Here is a 12,459-nt window from a genome sequence, read left to right as displayed (position 1 = left end):
GGTTTAATTAATAGTGCTGACAAGGTCATAAAATTTACATTCTTTTTTTTTCTTTCTTTCTTTTTTTTTTGGTACCAGGGATTGAACTCAGGTCCTTGCGCTTGTGAAGCAGGCAGTGGAACCACTAAGCCAAATTGCAGGCCCCATTCTGTGTTACTTGACAGTGAGGATTCCTGAGAAATCAGGATAACTTGCTATTACATGGTTCACCTTGGGGAATATTTGAACTGTGGCTTCTATTTTAAGTTTTTTCTTTAACATCCCTATTCATCTTTATTCCAAGAAGGATTATTATCCCAATTTCATTTGAGAAATAAAGATGATTCACAAATACATGTAATTCATTGAGTGATTCAGCATGAATTCTCTAGTGTTCTAGGTTACTGCAGTGAGCAAAGCAGACAAGAACCCAGCACTGTGGAGTTTATATCAGAGAGACATTTGAATATGGCAAAAAAAATTTTTTTAGATTCAGAGTAGACTCTGTTCCCTCCCTTGAATGTTTTGTCAGGCTCTTAACAGATTTCAGGTTAGAAATTATTAATAGTGATTAGGGAAGTATTAAAGAGTGATGAGCCCACCACTGTATATCCTGAAATGAAACTATAAAGCTGAATTTAATCCTTTTTTATCATAGTAAATGGCAAACTATTCTGGTCAGGCCCAGGCTCCCTAGGTGGTGCAGAATGCTGATCTTATATGGGGACTTGGAGAAGCTGGGAGGCTGGGGATGGAGACTGAAATGTATGATCCAAGTGATGTCATCCCAGGTGGGGACTGAGTTTGGTTATCACCAGAGCCCTACTCAGGAGAGATAAACAAGGGGTTCAGTCTGTCTTAAGCTTTGGCTGCCCTGGGGTAGGACATCCAGGACTGATCAGCTCCATGATTGCCATTAGGGAACCGGATTCTGTTTTCTTTCTCTGACTTCAGTGGTCTGTGGTATTTCACCCTCATGCTTGCAAGATAGTTGGTGTATCCCCAAACATCGTGTCCTTATTCCAGAAAAGAGGCTGGCCCCAGTGACTTTTGTCTGTACTGTGTCCAGAACTGTCACATGTCCATGCAAAGCTGCTATGGAGATCACGTGACTCAGTAATTCACATTCCAGAGGGCACAGGAAGGCAAGGGAGAGGATGTTGAATGAGTGAATCTATCATTGGCAGCATTAGGATGCAAGTGAGAGATGCTGCAGTGGAAACGGGTTTACTTTAGTGGAAGTGGGCAGATTATGAGCAGCAGAGGTCAGGTAGGTGCAATATGACAGGCCAGGTAGATGTGATTATCATCATCGGCAAAGCCAGTATGTTAACTATACTAGTCTGACTGCAGGGAGCTTTGGTGCTGCCTAATTGCATTGTCCTTAAGACAAAACTACATGGGCAGAGATCCTAGTCTTTCTTCATCATCAGTCACCATCACCATCAATCTCATTAATAAACAATGACCTGGTTGAGTCATCCCAGTATGGTCATGGCTCCTCAGCCAATTCTTAGGCCTAGGGCAAACCACGAACGAAGAGTTGAGGGATCCAGGGAAAGGGCACTGCAGTAATATCACAAATACTTTCTCTGAATCTTCTTTCCTCCACACCTTTCCCAGAGGATCCAGGGCCAGTCTCCAGCCATTTCCCAGGGCCCCTGGGAAGTAACTATACATTCTAGAGATTGTCAGGAAGGCAGGGTCTGCACTGACTTTCATTCCTGGAGACACAGAAGCCCACTGTGACCCATGTATCAGAGTGAACACATTACTTCTACATTGAGGGGCAGCCCTGACAAGAGTGGAAATCTCCCAAGGGAGAATTTTAAAAATTTAAATGTATTTAACTGCTACATACAAATTGTACATATTAATGGGGTAATGTGTTGTTTCAGTACACCTGTGCATTGTGTAGTGTTCAAGCAAGATTAAGTATACCTTTTCATTTATCGTTCTTTACGATAAAAACTTTAAAATCCTTTTTTTTTCTAGCTTCTTGCCTTTTGTACATTATTATTATCTACAGTCTTACTGTGTAATAGCACAATAGAACTTCCTTCTCCAACGGGAGTATGCTTTTTTTTAGTACTGGAGATTGAGCCCAGGGCCTCACACATTTGAGGCAAATGCTCTACCACTGAGCTACATTCCCAGCTTTTATTTTTTTGAAACAGGGTCTTGCTAAAATGCCCATGCTGGCCTTGAACTTTTAGTCCCCCTGCCTCAGCCTCCCAGAGAGCTAGGATTATAAGCATGTGCCATCATGCCCAGCTGGGAGCAGAATTTTTGAGCAACCTATCTCCTTAATTTTGTCAAGAGTAAAATGTCTGATGTAAAAATCTATGCTGTGGCTGGGGCTTTAGCTCAGTGGTTCTGCTGCCTGCCTCACAAGCCCCAGTTTGATCCCCAGTATCAAAATAAATAAATAAATAAATAATCTAAAACATTTAAAATTTTTGTTCACTCATTAGTTTAAAGATGAATCCCACATTACTCCTGGTGCAGTGTTTCATTTCCTTATGATATAAATTGGTTGAATATAGGTAGTAACTGAAAACCAGATCGTCGTTAATTTGGAAAGAGCTTGATTGGCCACAAGGTCTGGAAAGTTATAGCTGAAGTCCTTGGAATGGGCACAGTGATCTGGGAAAGATATGGCCAGAATTCTTGGAATGGGCCCGGAGAATGTTTCCTGTGTGAACGAACGGAACGCTCAGCTAAAAGCCTTCAGTACTTCGAATAATCAGGTAGCCAAGATGACCTCATTATGGACGCCAGCCTTTTCCAGCCACCCAGTGCTTATTTAATAGAGTTACAAAGTGGCCAAAGCAGCCGGGGCTGGGAGTCCTAGGACAGCCTCACAATGTGGACTCCCCTCTATCTAGACAGCCCGCTCATCCACAGCAGTGATTGCCCTTCAAGTCCACTCCAGGGGAGTCCAGCCCAAGTCTGGTAGCTGGCTCATTACACCTATCACACAGAAGGGAGCAATTTGTCCTTTCTGGAGAAGACACATTGGAATTGCACTTGCTTTGTTCTCCAAATGTATTTATGTTGTTGTGCTATCCCATATGATACTGCTTCTGATCAGGTCACTTACTTTATATTTAAAAGAATAAGGCAGTGGGCTACCTACGGAATTCACTGGGTTAAACATAACCATTATGACACTGAAAGAGCTGACCTTTGGAGAAACAATTATTTCTAAGAGTACTGCCCCACAAGACACCATATATTTAGCATATGTTGTGAACCAGTGATCACAGCCCTAAAACAATAGAACCTGTCAATTCTGCACCTAATGACCCACAACATCGTTGTGGCTATACTGATTGTAGACTTTGCTAGATTAGAGGTAACAGAGGAAGAATGCTTTTTCCAAGGAATGTCACAGTGTATGACCATGGTGGCAGACAAAATATGAGAGTCAAGATTTAGTCATACCACCGAGAGGCCCAGAGGGCCTGATCCAAAGTCTGTGGTCATTTATTTGTAATTCAAGAATAAGAACAAAGATGTAGAAGAAAAGCATTTACATTTATGTAAGAGTTTTGGTCAGGACAGGAACGGAACAGGATGGTTTGTTATGTGACATGTCAACCTAGTTTAAGCAATCTTACTGGGGCAGAAGGGACACAATGGGCCAGAGCAAACATCACTGAGGATGACTTGCTTTTGATTCTGCTGGCTGTTGTCCTACAGATCTGCTCTAACCTTTAACGATGCATTCTGGAAGCCGAACTTATAAGAGGAAAGGTTTATTTCAGCTCAGTTTGTAGAGGTTTCAGTCCATAGGTGACTGGCTCTAAAACAGGATAGCATAGCAGAGGGGCATCACTGAGGAGAAACCATTCCTGGCAGGCAGAAGGCAGAGGGAGCACAACAGCAAGGCAGCAAGCAGTCAGAGACAAATAATTCTGCCCCTTATCTTCTTCCAGGCTACCCACCTTTAGGGCAGGTAGCACTCACACCTAAGGTTGGGCAGCCTTAATCCTAGCATCGCACCATGAATCAATCCCAACATCACACCCCTAGATCCAACCACCTCTGAAAAGCCCTACCTATGACTGCACGAGCCCTCGGGTAGACATCTAGATACAAGCCACAGCACTGGCAACTATCCTTCCAAGGTCCCTTCCTTATTACACTCATCTCAGTCACTCCTCTGGCCAGTTTCCCAATAGAAACAGCAATGATTCCACTTGGCTTGGGAGCAAAGGGTTCTGATGTCGGTGAGTAGTGAACTAATTCAAAGAAGGGATACAGGGCTGGGGATTTAGCACAGTAGTGCCGCTGCCTGCCTTGCAAGCGCAAGGTCCCAAGTTCAATCCCCAGTACCAGGAAAAAAAAAATACAAAGTTGCTACTACACAATGGAGGATGAGAAAAATATAGATAGAAGCTTAAAAAGACTATAAAAATATTTAATAGAAGACTTCTGCCATTTTAGATGGAAAGCATACAAATGGCTCAGGGGGAAATGTTTAGGCCATCACACTTAGGAAAGGTCTAATCTACTGACATGCCGGCTAAAGTCAGAGGAGCAAATAATGGAACAGATTAGTAAAAAACATCAGCTCTGCCCTCATGATTAGCTCAAGAAAGGGCAATGGTTACCATCTATACACCTTTCATTGCTGTTCCGTGTGCTTATCTATATATTTTAATGATCTTTCTCCTTTCCCCCTTATCTAATTACCACATAACTAGATAGTAGATACATAGTTTGTATTGATGGTGGCTGATTTAATAATGTAGTTCACAAATCAAGAGAACACTGAGGGGCAGGTATGGTGGTGCATGCCTGTAATCCCAGCACTTCGGAGGCTGAGGCAGGGGGATTGCTGCAAGTGTGAGGTGAGCCTGGGCTCCACAGTGAGTTCAAGGTCAGACTAAACTACATAGAGAGACCCTGTCTCAAAAAAATACAGAGTATCAAGATAAAATCATGGTGCCACCAGGAATGGACATCATTCAAAAAGATCCCAGACTTTCCACCGGACATAGTGTATCTTGGGGATGTGATCTCATTTCCTGTTGCAGGGCTAATTTATGTGAATTGCGTATATTTGGATCAGTAGAAAATAAGCATTTTTCATAAATAGTCAAGAAAGTGCTAAGTGTAATATTTATCAAATGCTAGAAAGATTTTGAGTATGCAACTGTTAGTTCCAAGAAATTTATTTAATTATATTCTCTTTTGTCTTCAAAGGAGAAATGTGTATCACTGCTTGGTCAAAATTATGACATTAAAGATTTAATATAATTTATGGGAAATAAAATACAGAATCTGTTATAAATATCACAATTTATTCAACAGCATTAATCTCAAGTAATCCTGATCATTATATATTACACCATTTACCAACCTGTGATTTTATAGATTAATCAAACTTGTTAAATTAAAAAGAAAGTTACAGATACCATTTTTTTTTTGGTACCAGGGATCAAACTTGGGACCTAGCGCTTGCGAGGCAGGTGGCGGAACCACTGAGCTAAATCCCCGGCCCAGATACCATTTTTTTGTACTATTACAACATAGGGGCACCAATAAAAAAGAAAAAAAAATCCTTAGAAGTTTATTTTATGCTAAAGTTACTTTCTGTCCAGGTCGAAACATTGTTCCACTCAGACTTTTCTTCTTCTTTGGATTCTGAAAGCTTTCATACCTTAAAAAATAAAACAGATAATATTTAATAAATATTGATTTTATAGTAACAAAAGGTGAAGGATGCTTAAAACAGGATTATATACATACATACATCTACTTATATTTATTCCTCTATATCTATATGTCTTTTCTTTTTTAAGACAAAGTGTCAATATAGGCTGGCCTCAAACTCCTGGGCCAAAATATCCTGTCTCAGCCTCCTGAGTAGCAGGAACTTCAAAAGTTTTTTTTTTTTGGTACCGGGGATAGAACCTGGGTCCTTCCGCTTGCGAGGCAGGTGGCGGAACCACTGAGCTAAATCTCTGGCCCCCAAAAGTTTCAATGAATAAACTAGATGTGGTGGCACGCCTGTAATCCCAGCACTTGGGAGGCTGAGGCAGGAGGATCACCATGAGTCTGAGGTTAGCCTGGGCTACACAGTGAGTTCAAGGCCAGTTTGTACTATGTAATGAGACTCTGTCTCAAAACCCCACAAAACAAAAGGCCTCAAAAGACAAAAAGTTTAAATAAATAATGATATCTTCTGTGATATCTGTATTTCCATATCAGCATCTGTTACTTACAGGTCAGCAAAATTCTTCCAGTCATCTTCACTAATGGACGGTCTCGTGTGACCAAGGGCAGTCATTAAATGTGACTGACTAATAGCCAGACTAGTTTTGATTGGTCCTGGTTGGTGAAGAGATTCATCCTCCTTAAATAAAAAAAAAATTAAAAAGTCAGCTCACATGTTAGCTCACATTTTTGTTGATTTTTCATGACACATCCATTCCCTTCCTTATAACTGAAAGCAAGGAGGACGTATTTGACTGAGTCCATGTGTTTCAATTCTTATTTATAAATATAGCTCATTTGCAAATCAGAAATATGTATCAAAAAAGAAAAAACAACTTTCAGAAAGTTTTAATAATGATAAAGACAGGAGAAAAGCCATACTCCACTTTGGCTCTGGTATCTGCCTTTGATGACACTGACATCCACCCTCAGCTGATCTCGCTGCTCCTGGGTGAGTTCAGGGTAACCTTCTTGGGAAGCGGTCCTGAGCACAGGAGGCTGGGAAAACAGCTGATCTTTCCCAGGAAGTCCAGGCAAATCTTGAGTCATGGAGCTGGGTGCAGAGAGACACTGCGAGCTCTGCATGTGATTAAAGGAAGAGCAGAACAGGGAAGGAGGAGCAAAAAAACCTGTTTATCAGAGATAAAAATTAAAGCAAGCAATAAACTAAACGTAGATCAAGTTTGCATTTTAATTTACTAAAACCAAGCAAGTTTAAAATATGCTGGCATTCTATAAAGGTTCACGGATACCCATGCTGCAGAACTCTGTAGAGCGAAAACTGCTATAACAAAGGGATTTGTTTTCTTTTTATGCTTTGTTACTTAAATCCACCACACTAATGGCCAAGGACAGGTTCCAAATGAGTCCTACTCTTAGTCTTCTGCAAATACTTTACTAAGGTTCTAGGACAGTTCTAGATAGAAGTTAAGAAATAAGAAAGAGAATTAAAGACTAGAAGTAAAGCAATGCCTTATTCTTAGGAATAAAACTTTTATATTTTTAGAAATCTGAATAAAGCAAATGTACAAAAAATATAACTAAATATATGTAAAAATGTTATGTGTACCAAAAAACAGTGGACCACTATTAATTTTGGAGGGATATACATTGAATGATAAAAATTAAGTAGAAGAAACAATGATATCTAATCTAAGTATTTTCCTTGTTGATATATTATTACTTTTCACTGTGTTTATATTTTCCACAAAACATTATTGTCAAAAATTTTTTACATTATCATACGAAATTTCTCATTATCCTCAACTGTTCTATGATAATAAAATTTAGGTTCACTATGAAAAGGGATTTGCTAACTAAAAATGTTTTAAACCCACTAAGAGAGGTAAGCCTGAATGAAACCAAATCACAATCACTAGTTACTCTGGTTCCCCTTATTCTCAGACCATTTTAAAGTTCTTAACAAGGAATGAAAATTACTAACTAGAGTAAATGAGAAAAACAAGACCCTTGTTACTGAAGAGCCAACCAACCATTAAGAGTATGTGGGGGCTGGGGATTTAGCTCAGTGGTTCTGCCGCCTGCCTGGCAAGCACAAGGTCCTGAGTTCGATCCCTGACAGCAAAAAAAAAAAAAAAAAAAGCATGTGGGGTTGTTCAGGAGAATAATAAATGTCTACCTTTACACCAACATAACATACAGCTTTACATTTCAGAACTGTATAAACAATGGCACAAGGTACCAAATCAGAAGAGGTTCCATTTCCAAGTTCTGATTCGTAAGAGCTTCCAAAATAGAGCCGGTACATATTAAATCTTGACTCATCTGGAAGGATCTCTGACATCTCTAGAGAAACAAGAGATTGATCTAAGCCACATTCTCCATCTCCAGCTGAGTTGTCAGAGCCACTGCTGTGGTTAAGGAAGACCATTGAGGACAGACTTAGGTCGCTATCAGAGCTGGAACTTCCGTCCTGAGATACACAAAGGGAGAACTTGTTATAACATCTAAATAATCCACGAAACATGGAAAACATTCAAATAGAGTGATACGAGGAGACCTAGGCATTTTCCAACTCATCCTTATTAATTCTCCAGTGGTTGTGAGACAGGCAGCAAGATTTTAATTATTAAAAAAAAAAAGGAAAGTGGGCCAGGGGTTTAGCTCAGTGGTTCTGGCGCCTGCCTCACAAGCACAAGGTTCCGAGTTGGAAAGCTGGGCATGGTAAGGCACACCTGTAATCAACCATGTTGTGTAAGTGCTTTCTTTCTTATGATAGAGTACTTTACAAATATGCAACTTTTTTAGTAGTGAAAGAAGGTTTTAAAATTTTCAATGGCTTGCCAAAATAAATAGCAAAACCTTAGGAGTACCTGATTTGGGAACATTATGGTTTGCAAAAATCTCTCATAAAATGTGGGGGACAAGAACATACACAAAAAATATGGTAAAGTCCATGAAGTAACAAATAATTTACTTCAATAATTAAAAATCAAAACACTATTCTTAGAGAAAGGCTGATTCTAGGGCTGGGATACAGAAAGGGTAACAAACTAAGAACACCTTGCATTGGGAAGTAAGAAAGTGACCCAAGGGCCGGGGATTTAGCTCAGTGGTTCTGCCTCCTGCCTTGAAAGTACAAGGTCCTGAGTTCAATCCCTGGTACCAAAAAAAAAAAAAAAAAAAAAGGGACCTAAGAACAATGAGGACATAATCATAAGGGCACAGGTGTCACTCACAAGAGGGTCTCCTTGGCAGGACTGGTATAATTTTATCTTCAAAATAAAAACTGTGCTCACTTTGCCAGCACATATACTAAAATAAATTAAACTGATTATGTTTAAAAATTAAAATACAAAACAAACTGAAAATCTCAATCATTTTTGTTAATATTAATTCATGATATCCTAATTTAAATAACAGCCTTCCAAACACCAACCTATTTTTGCTAATATTAAGGTAATGTTAAAGAAACAGACATCAAATTCTTCATGATTCCAAAATTAAATGTCTATAGTTTTAGCAAAATTGTTAAAAATAGTACTTTTCAAGGCTGAAAGCTGGCTACTGGCTGCTCTTCCCCTCTGACTGTATCCGAATGCTCTTTCTGCAGACTGACCTGCAGTCTGCTTGAGAGCACCTTTGCGTGCAAGGCCTCCAGCTGCGCGTTGTACAGCAGCGCTTTCAGGTCCGCTCCAGTGAAGGAGTCGGTCATGGCGGCCACATGCTGAAGGTCCACGTCATCTGCCAGAGGCAGAGAGTCACTGAGCATGTTTAAGATCTCAAGACGAGACCCCTGGGGGAGGAAAATGATTGATGTAACAAATAAAAATAAAATTAAATACTATCTTCAATTGTGTATCTTATGACTTTTTTTTCATAAATTAACTTTACATATCTAACAAGCTCTGTAAGTATACTAAGAAATATACTACAAGTCTACGGCCTATCTTCCTTGGAAAATTTTCCCTAGCAGAAGGGACACAGGTATGAAAATCAACATTCTTAACTATCTAGTGTAAACAATTTCTTCTGCAGATTGTGATTTCTGAATTTGAGCAAGTGTGCCAATCAAAAGTTACAATAATTTAAATGGCTGCATGTGACATCTATTCAGATATTTTATATCTCTGATTATTCATGTCTCCATATCATTCACTAATTTCTAGCGCTGAGCACAAGAGCTGGCACAGCACATAACTAGGAACAGCTGAAAAATTCTATCTCTGTGTGACCTAGTTACATGCTCACTATTCATATGCCTGATTCTGTATTAGTTTCTTTGACAAGAAAATGAATGGGGCATGTGCTCTCTGAACACAGAATGTAGACATTCTAGGTTTCTTGCCTTTGTCCTACAGTTGCCCACACTGGAGGAATAAAAAGTGTTCAGATGTACAGAAATGGCTGGGTCAGGCAGGCTTCGCATGTAACTTGATCTTTGTATGCTTTGAACAAGCAAGGACTACAGCAGTGGTGGCAAACCTATGACGCTCATACTTTGGTGGGCTGTTTTTATCATTGAAAGCTCTAATAGGTTCACCATCACTGGACTAAAGCCTTTGCCACAGAAAGCTGGTCTTCTAAGGACGATTGCTATTACCTGGCAGAGGGAAAGTTCATAAGGAAAGAGTGTAGCATTTGTTGGGTTTTGGACTCTAAATATGAAATTGTCACCTGATCAGGAGGAGGACAGTATACACATTTATCTAGTCGACCAGGCCTAAGAAGGGCAGGGTCAATCAAGTCAGGGCGACTAGTAGCAGCCAATACATAAACACCTGTGGGGGAGGAAAAACATATGAGAAACTAAAACCTGGTGAAATTTTGTTGCAACTATGTATTTCTCCATTTTAAATGATTACCCTGTAAGTCTTCTACACCATCCAACTGAGTCAGGAGCTGGTTTACTACGCGGTCTGTGACTCCGGTGTTGTCATGACCTCTTCGAGGAGCAAGGGACTCAAATTCATCAAAGAAAAGAATGCAGGGCTTTGCAGCTTGGGCTCTGGGAAAAAGAAACAACATTTCACATTTGAAAAAAGCTTCCAAGTTTGCAATCCAGTGTGTTTGTGAGTGAGTGTGTGTATTTAATCTTTACAACAAACCTCTAAAGAAGGAAAGGGATGTGATTATCTTCATTCTTCGTTTTTGTAAACTGGGTATAAAGAGAGGTCAAAGTGTTTCTCTAAGACCCAGGCTTTGTGGATAAATAAGGGACTAATGCTTGAGTCTTGGTCAGTAAAGTAACGATTTTTATATATGCTCACTGACCACCTTTACTCTTTCGTGAAATGCCTATTCATTTCTTTCGCCCAAAAGGGCTTCTGAAAAATGTATTTTTCCAATTTGGACTTTTTTTGGTACTGGGGATTGAACTCAGGGCCTCTCACATGTTAAGCATGAACTCTACCCCTGAGCTACACTCCAGGCACTGATATTAATTATATTAATTTATTAACTAATCTTGTTTTAGTTTTACTTTACTAATTCCATCTCTGGCAAAAGGAGGACTGGAATGTCTGAAAAACAGTCCCTAACACAAAACGCCTGTCACGCTGACTGAAAAAAACAAAAGGTCTCATGTTTTGTTTTGTTTTTGGTACTGGGGATCGAACTCAGGACTTTAAGCTTGTGAGGCAGGTGCGGTGCCACTGAGCTAAATCCCCACCCCTGAAAAAAATAAAAGCTATCACACTAAATACATGACATTTTCTGAGGCCACAAAACCATCCTGGAATTATCTATCTGCTCCTTGACTGCCAGGCAAAATTCTTCTAGAATACTAATACTTAGTCTCATGTTTGATTTGTGTAAAGGTTTTTAAACATTCATAGGAAACCAACCTAATAAAAATATCTCGAACAGCTTGTTCACTTGCTCCAATGTATTTGCTGAGCAGCTCTGGCCCCTATTAGGTAAAAATAAGAGATACCAGTTACTTAAAAACAAAATATTACTGTGGTTTAAATGAATTAACTGAGTCTAAATGAATTATAGATGATTTTTAACATGATTAAATGAATGTCTGTCTCTCTTTTTTTTTTGGTACCAGAGATCAAACTTGGGACCTTCAGCTTGCCAGGCAGGCACAGCATGTTTTATTTTGTTTGGTTTTTTGAGACAGGTTCTTATTATGTAGTTCAGGCTGGCTTCAAACTTGGGGGAACTCTCCTGCCTCAGCCTCCCAAGTGTTGGGACTACACCCAGCTTAAATGGATTTCTCTTAAACACCTTTAAAAAATATGTACTAGAAAAAATTCTAATACCACAAGTTCTCTCCTCTGCCTACATCTGTCCCAGATATTCTCATGGCTTGTATTCTGTCAAAGTGCCACCTCTTTGGAAAAATCTTGCCTGAAAATGCCATCTGTTATTTCAGGCCCTGAGCCTGCTCTCCTGCCTGTGTGGTCCTGACCACCCCCTGGCAGTAGATTTTAGACTGGACATGTCTACCTTCTTATTGCTTCTTCCCATTACTTGAGTGGGGCCACATAACTGCTGGTGAATCACTTGTCCAGAGAAGTGGTAAATGGGTTAAGCAAGTCCCACCACTCTCCAATCTTTGTAGATTCGAAAAAATTAAGAGAGAAAAACTCACTTAATCAGCACCCGCCATTACTGAAACCAATTCACGTAGGAGATGCATGTATCGTCTTCCCTAAAAGTCAACGGAAATAACTTTCAAAACAAACTTCACTGTATAAGCAAATCAATAAGGAGTATAATCTTTCCTTAAATTGGGATCTCTTTTAAAACTGAGTAGGTCTTACAGTGATCTCTAGTGAAAAA

The 12,459-nt window shown here is 39.7% G+C and overlaps 2 protein-coding genes across 7 annotated transcripts in view; one reads left to right on the top strand and one right to left on the bottom strand.

The window, feature by feature from the left end:
• The window catches only part of Gatad1 (GATA zinc finger domain containing 1), a 38,570-nt gene that overhangs the window by 23,731 nt on the left and 2,380 nt on the right, over positions 1-12,459 (top strand). For 2 of the 5 annotated variants that reach the window (XR_015448654.1, XR_015448652.1), the window contains one exon: positions 79-10,677. The exons of the other annotated variants lie outside the window; for them this stretch is intronic. The gene's annotated coding sequence lies outside the window, so the exon portion shown is untranslated. Of the gene's footprint in view, positions 1-78; positions 10,678-12,459 lie in introns of those variants that run through there. 5 annotated transcript variants of the gene reach the window in all.
• The window catches only part of Pex1 (peroxisomal biogenesis factor 1), a 44,892-nt gene continuing 37,703 nt past the window's right edge, over positions 5,271-12,459 (bottom strand). Inside the window, exons 17-24 of one of the 2 annotated variants that reach the window (XM_004862368.3) lie at positions 11,514-11,578; positions 10,533-10,675; positions 10,345-10,448; positions 9,287-9,463; positions 7,910-8,140; positions 6,589-6,786; positions 6,216-6,346; positions 5,271-5,650 (exon numbers count right to left, since the gene is read on the bottom strand). In XM_004862368.3, the coding sequence (XP_004862425.2) occupies positions 5,566-5,650; positions 6,216-6,346; positions 6,589-6,786; positions 7,910-8,140; positions 9,287-9,463; positions 10,345-10,448; positions 10,533-10,675; positions 11,514-11,578 (1,134 nt within the window). In that variant the 3' untranslated portion in view covers positions 5,271-5,565. The remainder of the gene's footprint in view (positions 5,651-6,215; positions 6,347-6,588; positions 6,787-7,909; positions 8,141-9,286; positions 9,464-10,344; positions 10,449-10,532; positions 10,676-11,513; positions 11,579-12,459) is intronic. The other variant, XR_002388665.2, reaches the window with a different exon arrangement.

This window comes from Heterocephalus glaber, unplaced genomic scaffold, assembly GCF_053883595.1.
Source record: "Heterocephalus glaber isolate CG9 unplaced genomic scaffold, H.glaber_assembly_v1.0 deba00000546, whole genome shotgun sequence".
NCBI lineage: Eukaryota > Metazoa > Chordata > Mammalia > Rodentia > Bathyergidae > Heterocephalus > Heterocephalus glaber.
Note: the sequence above shows the minus strand (reverse complement) of the source record. Positions and strands in the feature narration are given on the sequence as shown.